Here is a 13,853-nt window from a genome sequence, read left to right as displayed (position 1 = left end):
AGGTAGATTCAGATTCAGATTCAATTTTAATTGTCATTGTCAGTGTACAATACAGAGACAACGAAATGCAGGCTTTTGACACATTGGCCTTTATCAGTCAGAGTATTGAATATAGAAATTGGGCGGGCATGTTCAAAGGTTCATTTGTTGTCATGTACACCAATTGGTGTAGTGAAATTCAAGTTGCCATTGCAGCACACTAATAAGAATACAACACAACATTAAAGAAGAATTTAACATAAAACATAAAAACATCCCCCCACAATGGTTCCCACTATGAGGGAAGGCACAAAGTCCAGGCCCCATCTCCTTGTCCACCCATAGTCGGGCCTATTGAGGCCTCCGCAGTCGCCGCTAAGGGGTCTGATGTTTCATGCCCTTCTTGCCGGGTGATGGTGCTTCAGCGTCGGGAGATCCCTCTCAGCGGCTTGGGATGCCTGGAATGGCAGCTTCCTTACCGGAGACTGCGGCTTCAGAAGCCGACAGGCCGTGCTGGACGGAGCTCCACCACTGGCGATCTCAGCGAAAGATCCCAGGCTCCCGATGTTAAAGTCAGCGCTGCTGCCCGCGGATGGATGCTCGGCAGACCGCAGCTCCGCGATGTTTCAATCAGCAGACTCAGCATTCTGGAGCTCCAGCGCGGCGACCCGGGCAAGGCATCGCCCGCTCCGCGATAGCGCTCCAGTGCTGCACCGCCACCGAAGCCAAAGTCTGGCCGGTCCTGTCAAGAAACGCTGCTCCAGACCCCGATGGTAGGCCACGAGAACGGGTCGAGATGCTGCTCCGAGGAAAGCCACCTCTCCGACCAGATAGGGACTGAGAAATACAGTTTCCCCCCCACCCCCCACACATAAAAAGTATAGACCTCCAAACAACACTTTTTAATGTACTAAAGATAAAGAAACAAAGTGAAAGGACGGACAGCTGCAGGCAGGGCAGCCATACCCAACTGGATGGCGCTCCCGTCCAGTTGTAGTTGTATAATGTTGTGGTTGTATAAGACGTTGGTGAGGCGACATTTAGAGTTTTGTGTTCGATTTTGGTCACTATGTTATAGGAAAGATGTCGTCAAGCTGAAAAGGCCAAGAGAAGATTTACGACGATGTTACCAGGTCCAGACAGGGTGGTCAAGAAGGCTTTTGGTACATTGGCCTTCATCAATCAGAGCATTGAGTATAGAGTATTGTGTTCAGTTTTGGTCACCGTATTATAGGAAAGATATTGTTAATTGGAAAGGTGGGCCGAAGGGCTTCTCTCCATGCTTTATGAAACAACATTGAATAAAATGAAGAAATTGGATTTTATTTGCATCATGTTCAACACGGACATTGTGGGCCGAAGGGCCCCTTCCTGTGCTGGACTGTTCTATGGTCTATTCTATTCCATAACAAAGGCGATATTCTACAACAATATGCTATATTCTGTTCTATTATAACTATGATATTTATATTTTTGTTAGACCAAGGGGGACCTGTTGGGCCTCTTCTGTTCAATGCACGGTTGCGGTGGGGGGGGCGGCCTTTGGCGCCACACACACACACACACACACACTAACCACTCCGCCCCCACACACTAACCCCCCCCCCCCGTTATTATATTAATATTATTCATTCGCTCCTTTTACCCCTTCCCCCGCCCTATCCGCCCACGCGTAATCCCCAATGGCGCAGGCGCGGCTAGAGAGGGGTGTGGAGGGGGAGGGGGGTAGAGATTGAGGGGTGGGGGGGGCACAGCATCACAAGGGAGGGCTGGTTCCCAAATGCAATACTCAACCACTCACCCATTGGTCCCAATATTCACCACTCCATAGTGACGTCATCCAGCTTGCTTCAGAATGTTAGATTTTAAAAAGTTGTCAGATTGGTGAACAATTTTAGTAAAAAAAACTCTGGAAATAATGAATCAAATTTTCAGATGAAGGGATTTTTGAAATCATGGGGTAAATCTCTACCGGAATATATAAAAATTTCACCATTACCGCGTCGGGATTTCGAGGAGATGTGAATCAAAAAAAAAAGTTCAAGCAAGCAAACACACAAGTAAACATCCAAGATCAGAGTTTTATAATAATAGAGATATATGTCATGTCATAAGTGATGGGAATAGATTTAGACCATTCTGTCAAAGTTTGTCTCTTAAAAAGCAGATAGCAACAAAATTGTTCAAGGTAAACCATGGCAATCTTTAATTGATTCGTCAGACCGGGGTGGCAAGATCTACAATGAGCACAAATGTTGCTCAGTGCTTCTCGGGCTCCACTCACAGAACAAAGGAAAGTTAGCACAATTATACATTTTCTTATCATTAAAACACTCCTACCAAATCTGAATATGGCATGACTGTGGCATGAAAGTAATGCTGTAGTTGTTATGGGAGATTTCAACATGCAGGTAGACTGGGAAATCAGGTTGGTACTGGACCCCAAGAAAGGGACTTTGTAGGAGTGCCTTTGTGATGGATTATTTGAACAGCTTGTATTGGAGCCTACCAGGGAGGAGGCAATTCTGGATTTAGTGTTATGTAATGAACCGGATTTGATAAAGGACCTCGAGGTTAATGAGCCATTAGGAGGCAGTGACCATAACATCAGAGGTGTCAGTGTTGCAGTTGAATAAAGGGGACTATGGGGCCATGAGGGAGGAACTGGCCAAAGTTGACTGGAAAGATACACTAGCAGGGATGACACTTGAACAAAAATGGCAGGTGTTTCTAGGAATAATACAGAAGGTGCAGGATCAGTTCATTCCTAGGAGGAAGAAAGATTCCAAGGGGAAAAAGGGACGACCATGGCTGACAAGGGATGTCAGGGACAGTATAAAAATTAAAGCAAAGAAGTACAACGTAGCAAAGATGAGCGGGAAGCAAGAGGATTGGGTAATGTTTAGAGAACATCAGGATAACCAAAAAGACAATACGGGGAGAAAAGATGAGGTACGAAGGTAAGCTAGCCAAGAATATAAAGCAGGATAGTAAAAGCTTCTTTAGGTATGTGAAGAGGAAAAAATTAGTTAAGACCAAAGTTGGACCCTTGACGACTGAAAAAGGTGAATTTAATATGGGGAACAAGGAAATGGCAGATGAGTTGAACAAGTACTTTGGATCTGTCTTCACTAAGGAGGACACAAACAATCTTATTGATATAGTAGTGGCCAGATGATCTGGGGTGACTGAGGAACTGAAGGAAATCCACATTAGGCAGGAAATGGTGTTGGATAGCATGATGGGACAGAAGGCTTATAAATCCCCAGGGCCTGATGGTCTGCATTCCAGGGTACTTAAGGAAGTGGCTCCAGAAATCGTGGATGCATTGGTGATAATTTTCCAATGTTCTATAGACTCGGGATCAGTTCCTGTCGATTGGAGGGTAGCTAATGTTATCCCACTTTTTAAGAAATGTGGGAGAGAGAAAACGGGGAATTATAGACCAGTTAGCCTGACATCAGTGGTGGGGAAGATGCTGGAGTCAATTATAAAAGATGAGATGGCCGCACATTTGGATGGCAGTAACGGGATCTGTCCGAGTCAGCATGGATTTACGAAGGGGAAATCATGCTTGACTAATCTTCTGGAAATTTTTGAAGATGTAATTAGGAAAATGGACATGGGAGAGCCAGTGGATGTAGTGTACCTGGACTTTCAGAAAGCATTTGATATGGTCCCACATAGGAGATTAGTGGGCAGAATTAGGCCACATGGTATTGGGGGTAGAGTGCTGACATGGATAGAGAAGTGGTTGGCAGACAGGAAACAAAGAGTAGGGATTAACGGGTCCCTTTCAGAATGGCGGGCAGTGACTAGTGGGGTACCGCAAGGCTCGGTGCTGGGACCACAGCTATTTACAATATACATCAAGGATTCAAAGTAACATTAGCAAATTTGCAGATGACACAAAGCTTGGTGACAGTGTGAACTGTGAGGAGGATGCTATGAGAATGCAGGGTGACTTGGGCAGGTTGGGGGAGTGGGCCGATGCATGGCAAATGAAGTTTAAAGCGGATAAATGTGAGGTTATCCACTTTGGTAGCAAAAACAGGAAGGCAGATTACTATCTAAATGGCGTCGTTGAGAAGTACAACGGGATCTGGGGGTCCTTGTACATCAGTCTATGAAAGTAAGCATGCAGATACAGCAGGGAGTGAAGAAAGCGAATGGCATGTTGGCCTTTATAACAAGAGGATTCAAATATAGGAGCAAAGAGGTCCTTCTGCAGTTGTACAGAGCCCTAGTGAGACCACACCTGGAGTATTGTGTGAAGTTTTGGTCCCCTAATTTGAGGAAGGACATTCTTGCTATTGAGGGAGTGCAGCGTAGGTTTACAAGGTTAATTCCCAGGATGGCGGGACTGTCATATGCTGAGAGAATGGAGCGGCTGGGCTTGTACACTCTGGAGTTTTGAAGGATGAGAGGGTATCTCATTGAAACATATAAGATTGTTAAGGGCTTGGACACGCTAGTGGCATGAAACATGTTCCCGATGTTGGGGGAGTCCAGAACCAGGGGCCATAGTTTCAGAATAAGGAGTAAGCCATTTAGAACGGAGACGAGGAAACACTTTTTCTCACAGAGAGTGGTGAGACTGTGGAATTCTCTGCCTCAGAGGGCGGTGGAGGCAGGTTCTCTGGATGCTTTCAACAGAGAGCTAGGTAGGGCTCTTAAAAATAGCTGAGTCGGGATATGGGGAGAAGGCAGGAATGGGGTCCTGATTGGGGATGATCAGCCATGATCACATTGAATGGCGGTGCTGGCTCGAAGGGCCAATTGGCCTACTCCTGCACCTATTGTCCATTGTCTATTGCCTATTGACTGAAAGATTCTATAGCCTTTCAGAATATAGGAAAAGCTGGGTCCAAATCATGCTCATCCAATAACAAGTTATTACTTATTTCTGGAGTGTCAGCTAGTTTTTTAAATCTTGGCTTCTTTATGGCCTTGAAACAGCACATGTTATTTCGCAGGTTTCCATCTTATTGTCTTTATTAAAAAGACATCCTGTCCTCCATATTGTGTTCCATATAACTTGCAAAGTCATTCAGACTTGGCACCGAGCAATTCTTTTGTTCTACTAGACCATGCTTTTGTAGAAGAACGACTCAATTTTGCAAACGATTTTAGATTTGACTATTAGCTCTTTCATTCCCTCCTTTTTATCAAACATGATAACATTCACAGTTCTCGGTAGGTACACACAATGACCGCAAGCATTAGAGCAGTCTCATTGATGGCGCTGTTCTCGGGACACATGTCATAGATATCTTGGATGTTGTTGTCAAGGTCGTCCTTGCAGGTGTCTCCTCTGCTGTCACCATCGGCATCGATCTGGTCCGGGTTGATAACAAAACGTCAATTTCCTTCTCATCAGAAACACCATCATTGCCATCCTCATCAATGTCCTGATTGTCATCACACTGATTAACCACCAGGTCTGAGTCATTGTCTTCCTGGATAGGGTTATGCATAAACTCTTTCAACATCTGTTTCAAAATGTTCAGCTTCTCTCTCTCTCTAAACCCTTGGTCACACGATAGAGCTCAAAATGCTTCAAGGTTGTTGATCAAATGTGGTTTGTCTTTCCAAAGTTGTGACCCAAGGCTTTTCACTCCTGATCTGTAAAGATGTTCTTTCTTCTGTATGGATCAACTTTACATGGCGCTGCAGGTAACGATCAATTAGAAACACCTTGTTACATCCTGGGTGGGGGCAAGGTCTTTCACGCACCTCTTCATGCTGCTCTTTTATGTGTTTCTTATGTCTGTCAACTCCTGTAAACAGCACAGCAACCCTTATACTGACATCGATACATGGTGGGGAAATCTTCCCTTTCCAAGTTTGACTTTGGTTTCTGGCCACGTTTTTGTCCAGATTGTTTCTTCACATCCTTAATATTGCACTTCTAAACTGGTAACCTACTCTTCTTCCAATATGGTTGAAAAGACTCATCTGAAAAGTCATTCTGAACTTTTATTTCACTGGACTCCAATCCATCCACAACATTATTTCTTAGAGCACAAGATGCTTCATTGCAGTTAACTGTTATTTTCACATTTAATGGTTGAGTTGCATCTTGTACCTGAACTATTTCCCCAGAGCACTCTGTATATTCAGGGTCTGAGCGCAAGAACATATCCTTCTTCAATGGGGATTCCGAATTTTCCACATCCACCGACCGCGAAGTGGCTCCACTGTATGTACAAGGCTGAAAGTCTGTTAACACTGGGACAGGTTGATGATTTGCAACATTATCACCCTCACCATTTTCAGTTACTGTTCCATTCTGAGGTGAAAGGGTTTTTGAACCATCCAGAACTTCCTCCATTGAGTCCTTATTTCTACTGGATGGGCACTGTCCCTCATTTTAAACAACGCTGCGACTTGAATGCATGTCCAGGATGTAACTGTGGCCCTCTGAACACCCTTACACAGCACTTACTCCTTGATACTCTGCTGTTAAAACACTCTGTACATGTGGATGAGAACCACAGCTACTACCATGATGGTGAGCCCAGGTGACCAAAATCTGTAGACCCTGTGGGCTTGCAACCAAGACACCATCATTTAACATCGACTTAAAGTTACCAGACACAGAATTGTTTCAGTTGCTGCAACACATCTGCTAGCCTTTTGTCCATGTTGTACTGAAGCTACTGGTGAAGTATTCACTTTTTGAATGAAGTTTTTCAAGATAGTCCAACACTTATAAAACTGAGCATAACAGTTCCTACAGATATACTGAAGCAAAGTGGAATCCTGCCTCACCACAACACCAACTAGACTGTTATCAGAGTTCTGAATAGTCCTTCCAATTGCCAGGATTCTGCCTGATTTACCTCTACCCCATTGCAGACATTGGACTGTGTCTCTGGAACTGGTGTGCTATAATGCTCAGAACTATATTCTCCACACTAACCTTTCCATTGCACTACCTATTTTAGGTGAGCCTGGCTTGATTCAATTTCAATAGGTTTGTTTTTATCTGTATTCTAGGTCAAGGGATGAACCATGGACATATGAACATTTAAATTGTGAGCCATCTCGAACCACTTCTCACATTGGTCACAAGCAAATTGAAGTTCAGCTTCTGCCTTGTGCTTGGCCATATGGTATTTCAAGGATGCTCTGTGCCTGCACTGGAAACCACAAACTTCACACTGCAAAGGTTTTGCTCCAGTATGGTGCATTTGGTGATCTGACAGGTGTTTCCGCTGTTTGAAAGTTTGTCCACATTCATCACAAATGTCGTATCTTTTCACAAATGGAGACATTCTTTCTCCCAAGTTGTCCATCAGCGTGCAAAGCCAGCATTCTTCTTCCTACTCCACCAATGCCAACTGTCTGTCTGATCCATCTCAACTCAGCTCCTCACTTTGATCCCGGCTGGGATTTACCTCAATCCAGTTCTGTAACTGAGTTGCACTCCAAAATCAAGGCTTTTCAACCACAACCTGATTGCTCACCTTCACCTGCTGTATGATGGAAGCAAGATGGTAATTTTCAGACTGGCTATTGGTGAGCACATTTCCCATCTGTTTCAGCTCGGTCTGTAGCTCCAGGATAAGCTGCCACCTTTTTCTGGTTATTTCAAGAACCTGTGGTAATGGATTCATGGTTCAATACAGTTGTCAGCCTTATTCAGGATGTCTTGGTGCCGGGATTGTTCCCCAAGTCCAGCCCATCTGGGCCAATCTCAGGATTAAAAGTTGCCAAACAGCCCCATTGTCGTTTCTTGGTTCTCCATTTACAGTCAATCGTATCAGATGTCTCCAATGTGGGTATTCTTCAATCTTCACGGCAGTTGGTGTCGTAGTAGCACCTGGTACAGTCCCCTCCAACCCAGTCCCAATTTTGTCCGATCCCACTACCTTATCAGTACGTAGTCTCCAGGGCTCTCTCACTTAACATTTTTTCTCTGTTTCCAGCCGGGCAACATAGGCAGCTTTTTAGGTTGCCAAATGACAGTTTAGGTGGTCATTTAAGGCAGGCTTGCCTGACACATGCGATAATGTGCTCAGACGAAGTGCGTAGTTACCAGTCTGAATTATGCTCAATGAAGCATTCACACTTTATTTCTGCTTCAAATATTGTCACAAACTAAACATATTCACCAATCAAGACATGATATATACCACAATGACATGCAGCAAAATTATAATACCGTATATACAGTATCTCAACTCTTTTTACACGTTGCAATTAATGCAATTTCTATTATTTCTTTCCATTTCCAAACAAAAATGTGGTTGGATTATTCAGCGTATGATCAAACTCGGTGAGACCATGCGCAGGCTTGGCGATCGCTTCGCACAACACCTCCACTCAGTTAGCAATGACCAACCTGACCTCCTGGTGGCTCAGCACTTCAACTCCCCCTCCCATTACGAATCCGACCTTTCTGTCTGCATTGGGCCTCCTCCATGGCCAGAGTGAGGCCCACCGCAAATTAGAGGAACAGCACCTCATGTTTCGCTTGGGTAGTTTTCACCGCAGCGCTATGAATATTGGCTTCTTCAATTTCAGGTAGTCCTTGCTTTCTCCCTCCTTCCCCTCCCATTCCCGCTCTCCCACAGCCTACTGTCTCCGCCTCTTCCTTTCTTTTTCCTGCCCCACCCCCTGACATCAGTCTGAAGAAGAGTCTCGACCCGAAACGTTGCCTATTCCTTCGCTCCATAGATGATGCCTCACCCGCTGATTTTCTCCAGATTTTTTGTCTACCAACGGGATCTCACCACTGGCCACATCTTCCCATCTCCTCCCCTGTCGGCTTTCCGCAGAGACCGCTCCCTCCGTAGTTCCCTGGTCAATTTGTTCCTTCCCACCCAAACCACCTCCTCTCCTGGCACTTTCACTTTCAACCGCAGGAAATGCTACACTTGTTGCTTTACATCCCCCTTGACTCCATCCAAGGACCCAAGCAGTCTTTACAGGTGTGGCAGAGATTCACCTGCACCTCCTCCAACCTCATCTATAGCATCCACTGCTCTAGGTGTCAGCTGCTCTACATCGGTGAGACCCAGCGTAGGCTTGGCGATCGCTTCGCCCAACACCTCCGCTCGGTTCACAATAGCCAACCTGATATGCCGGTGGCTCAGCACTTCAACTCCCCCTCCCATTCCGAATCCAACCTTTCTGTCCTGGGCCTCCTCCATGGCCAGAGTGAGGTCCACCGTAAATTGGAGGAGCAGCATCTCATATTTCGCTTGGGTAGTTTACACCCCAGCGGTATGAACATAGACTTCTCCAATTTCAGGTAGTCCCTGCCAAAGATAGAAACATAGAAACGTAGAAAATAGGTGCAGGAGGAGGCCATTTGGCCCTTCGAGCCAACACCGCCATTCATTGTGATCTTGGCTGATCATACTCTATTAATAACCCGCACCTGCCCGCCTTCTCCCCATATCCCTTGATTCCACTAGCCCTTAGAGCTCTATCTAACTCTCTCTTAAATCCATCCAGTGATTTGGCCTCCACTGTGGCAGGGAATTCCATAAATCACAACTCTCTGGGTGAAAATGTATTTTCTCACCTCAGACTTAAATGACCTCCCCTTTATTCTAAGAATAAAGTGTGGAAACAGGCCCTTCGGCCCTCCGAATCCGCACTGACCAGCGATCCCAGCACATTATCACTATCCTACACACACTGGGGGCAATTTAATGGTTTATAACCAAGCCAATTAACCTACAAACCTACATGTCTTTGGAGTGTGGGAGGAAACAGAAGATCTCTGAGAAAACCCACGCAGTCACGGGGAGAACATACAAACTCCGTACAGACAGCACCTGTAGTCAGGATCGAACCCGGGTCTCTGGCGCTGTGAGGCAGCAGTTCTACCGATGTGCCAACATGCTGCCCATGCTGGTACATGATACTAGAGATAGACCACTCCTGCAAAATCCAATGGATTGACGTGTAGTACGCAACAGAGCGGAATGTCGGGGATAGTTCTATGTGTGTGATATAACTCATCTACCAAATTCATAATTCTGTTAATTTTCTTTAAAAAAAAAATTATTTTAATTTTTTTAAATGGCTCATGTCCTGTGTTTGAATTGATTTTTGTATTAAACTTGGACTGTAATTCATCTAATCCCACTGTTCACAACTGCTTGAGTGGGTGCAGGATTTTCTGCTCCTTCTAACGGCAGTATTTTGTATGATCAAAGTAAAAAAGGAAGATGCAGGAATATCAAAATGATCACCTGCAGCTGAGAAAAAAAAAGATGATTGTGTGGTATTTGGTAAAATAATAGCAATATGAAGATTCCAGTTGCTCTACTTTTGAAGTGTTCCTTAATGTTTTTTAAGGAACATGTCTATGGATTTGCTTTGCAACAATAAAATGGGTTTGGTCTTCCCAATAGCCAGAGAGTGGAACGAGATCTGTCTGTAATAGTGGAGTTATCTAAATAAAGTATTTAGCAAACTAAAAAAAATTTTGAGCAAGATTAACAATTAATGTATAACTTAAGGCTGATTTTATTCTTACTTACTTACTTACTGACTGGTAACTACGCACTTCGTCCGAGCACATTATCGCACGCATCATGCAAGCTGTCTTAAATGACTACATAAACTGTCATTTGGCAACCTATAAAGCTGCCTAGGTTGCCCGGCTGGCATCACAGAAAAAAAATTAAGAGAGCGCTGGGTGGATATAGGTGAGGCAGTCACAAGAAACTGCAGATGCTGGAATCTTGCATGGAACACAATTTTGTTAGATGCACAGAATCTCTTGCCCAGTGGGGGAATCGAGGACCAGAGGACATGGGTTCAAGGTGAAGAGGAATATATTTAAATGTAATCTGAGGGGTAACTTTTCCACACAGGGTGGTGGGGAGTCTGGGACTCTCCCAACGTTTAAGAAACAGTTGGACACGTACATGGATAGGACAGGTTTGGAAGGATATGGACCAAATTCAGGCAGATGGGACTAGTGTAACTGGGACATGTTGGTCAGTGTGGTCGTTGGGTCGAAGGGCCTGATTCCACACTGCATCACTCTGTGACTCTAATACAAAGTGCTGAAGTAACAGCGGGTCAGGCAGCATCTGTGGAGAACATTGACAGGTGACGGGTTGGAACCCTTCTTCACACTGACACGATGTTAACAGATGAGGGGGTGATTGGCAGAGTGGAGTAAATGACAGGCGAGAGAAAATAAGGAGATAAAAGGGTGTGAGATAAGGAGAGAGGAATGTATATGTGCAGCTTTAAGGGACGTTGGTCAGATAGCATTTGGAGTTGCATACTGTTCTGGTCACTCCATTACAGGACCAATAGGCTTTGGGGAAGGTGCAGAGATGGTTAACCAGAATGGTTTAAAAACAAGGAACTGCAGATGCTGGTTTACAAACAAGAACACAAAATGCTGGAGTGACTCAGCAGGACAGGCAGCATCTCTGGAGAGAAGGACCGGGTGACGATCCGAAACGTTACCTATTCCTACCAGTATTTTGTGTCTACCAAAACAGCGCCAATCCACGTAACGGTGTGCCAGCAGGCTGGAGGAACGGGCAAAGGCCTTGCCACAGAGCAGGCAGGTGAAGGGATGCTGGCTGGTGTGGACTCGCCGGTGCTCTAGCAGCTGGTCAAGGCGGGTGAAGCCCTAATCACAGGACGAGCAGGGGAAGGGACGCTTACTGCAGTGGGTACGTCGGTGCTGCCACAGGCTGGATATGCGGGTGAAACCCTTGCCACACTCAGCGCACACAAAGGGTCTATCTCCGGTGTGTAGCCGCTGGTGCTCCCACAGCCCCTGTGCGCTCTTGAAACGCTTGCTGCAGTGGGGCCAGCATGTTGGAGCCCCCACTCACGCCCTTCCCATCCTCCCCCCACCCACACCCCTCGACCGTCACCCTCCCCCACTTCCCCCCTCCCCCCCATTCGGGCACGCGTTAGTAATGTCATGTTTGCCAGCTTATTGACCCTCTGTGTTTCCCTCCTGCAGGTTTTAGGAGCCGTTGCTGTGGACGGAGAGATGGGGATGTGAGCGGCCATTGAGGGCAGCCAGGGTGCCGGTGAGCTCTGCACCCCCCCCCATTTGCTCGGTGTGCGGGCTGAGCTTTGAGGGGCTGAGCTTCGGTGGAGGACCACATGACGGGGTACAACAAGGAGAAGCGTTATGAGTGCGACGTGTGTGGCAAGGCCTGTCGGAACCCGAGCCGGCTGGAGATCCACCGGCGGGTGCACACGGGAGAACGCCCCTTTGACTGCTCGGAGTGCGGCAAGAACTTCACCTGCTATGACACCCTGCTGCAGCACAACCGCGTGCACTCCAGCGAGAGGCCATTCACCTGCTCCGACTGCGGCAGCGGCTTCAAGACGATGAATCACCTGAAGTACCACCGGCGAGTGCACATGGTCGAGAAGCCCTATGGCTGCTCCACCTGCGGCAAAGGCTTTGTCCGGAAGTCAGGGCTGCGGGACCACCAGCGGGTACACAGCAGTGAGAGGCCCTTCACCTGCTCCGACTGCGGCAAAGGCTTCAAGTCGCCCAAGGACCTGAAGAAACACAGACGCGTGCACACCGGGGAGCGGCCCTACACCTGCAGCGACTGCGGCAAGGGCTTCACCCAGTCCAACTATCTGCTGGTGCACCATCGCACCCACACCGACGAGCACCCCTACACATGCGCCCAGTGCGGCAAGGGCTTTGCCCATTCCAATCACCTGCTGGTGCACCAGCGCACCCACACCGGCGAGCGCCCTTACACCTGCACCCAGTGCGGCAAGGGATTCACCCAGTCCAATCACCTGCTGGAGCACCAGCGCACCCACACCGGCGAGCGCCCCTATACCTGCGCCCAGTGTGGCAAGGGCTTCACCCAGTCCAATCACCTGCTGGAGCACCAGCGCACCCACACCGGCGAGCGCCCTTACACCTGCGCCCAGTGCGGCAAGGGCTTCAACCGCTCCACCAGGCTGCTCTCCCACCAGCGGGTGCATGCCAGCGACCATCCCTTCCTCAGCCCGGTGTGTGGAGAGCGCTTTGCCATGGCCTCACACGCTCTGTCTCACCAGCGTGTGCACACCTAGATATGTTTGCTAATGACATTCCCTGTAGGAGGGAGGGGAGGAGAGTCAGACCATGCTGTCTGCATAAGTGAGGTTGTGGGCCCAGTGCTGAGGTGATGTTCTGGCCCGCTGGTGGCCGTGGAGAGAGTGTGTGTGGGTGAGGACTGCGGGTGAGGGAGTGTGGGTGAGAGTGTGTTAGTGAGGAAATGTGTGGGTGGGTGAATGTGTGTGGGTGAGATTAAGTGTGTGTGTGTGGGTGGGTGTGAGTGTGGGTGAGGAAATGTGTGGGTGGGTGAATGTGTGTGGGTGAGATTAAGTGTGTGTGTGTGGGTGAGGGAATGTGGGTGAGTGAGAATGTAGGTGAAAGTGGGTGAGAGTTTGTGTGAATGTACAAGTGTGTGTGCGGGTGTGTTTGTGTGCGGGTGAGTGAGTGTGGGTGGGTGTGGGTGAGTGTGTGTGTGTGGGTGAGTGTGTGGGTGAGAGTGCGTGTGAGTTTGTGGGTGAGGGAGTGTGGGTGGGTGGGTGAGGGAGTGTGTGTGGGTGAGTGTGTGCGTGGGTGAGTGTGTGCGTGCGTGCATGGCTCAAAATTAACAGTTGCCTGTTTGCAAATGGCCACCTAAAGTCCCGCTGGACAACCTAAAAGCTGTGTCATTTTGCCTGGCTTGACACTACAGATACTGGTTTGTACCGGAGATAGACACAAAAAACTGGAGTAACTCAGCGGGTCAGGCAGCATCTCTGGAGAAAATGAACAAGTGATGTTTCGGCGATGAAGGCTCCTCCTCCCGCTCCCACACCCCGCCCGCCCTCATAGAGGCGGCTGCGTGCCACTCCACCAACGGCGA

General features: G+C 47.5%; 1 protein-coding gene across 1 annotated transcript; it reads left to right on the top strand.

The window, feature by feature from the left end:
• Positions 1-12,109: 12,109 nt before the first annotated feature.
• Positions 12,110-13,166, top strand: LOC116982727 (zinc finger protein 239-like). Its single transcript, XM_033036132.1, has 2 exons — positions 12,110-12,623; positions 12,792-13,166. Exons 1-2 carry the CDS (start codon positions 12,319-12,321, stop codon positions 13,027-13,029), a joined length of 543 nt encoding a protein of 180 aa, XP_032892023.1. The 5' UTR covers positions 12,110-12,318; the 3' UTR covers positions 13,030-13,166.
• The last annotated feature ends 687 nt before the right edge of the window (positions 13,167-13,853 follow it).

Source organism: Amblyraja radiata, chromosome 1, assembly GCF_010909765.2.
Source record: "Amblyraja radiata isolate CabotCenter1 chromosome 1, sAmbRad1.1.pri, whole genome shotgun sequence".
NCBI lineage: Eukaryota > Metazoa > Chordata > Chondrichthyes > Rajiformes > Rajidae > Amblyraja > Amblyraja radiata.
This window is presented reverse-complemented; position numbering and strand designations above follow the sequence as displayed.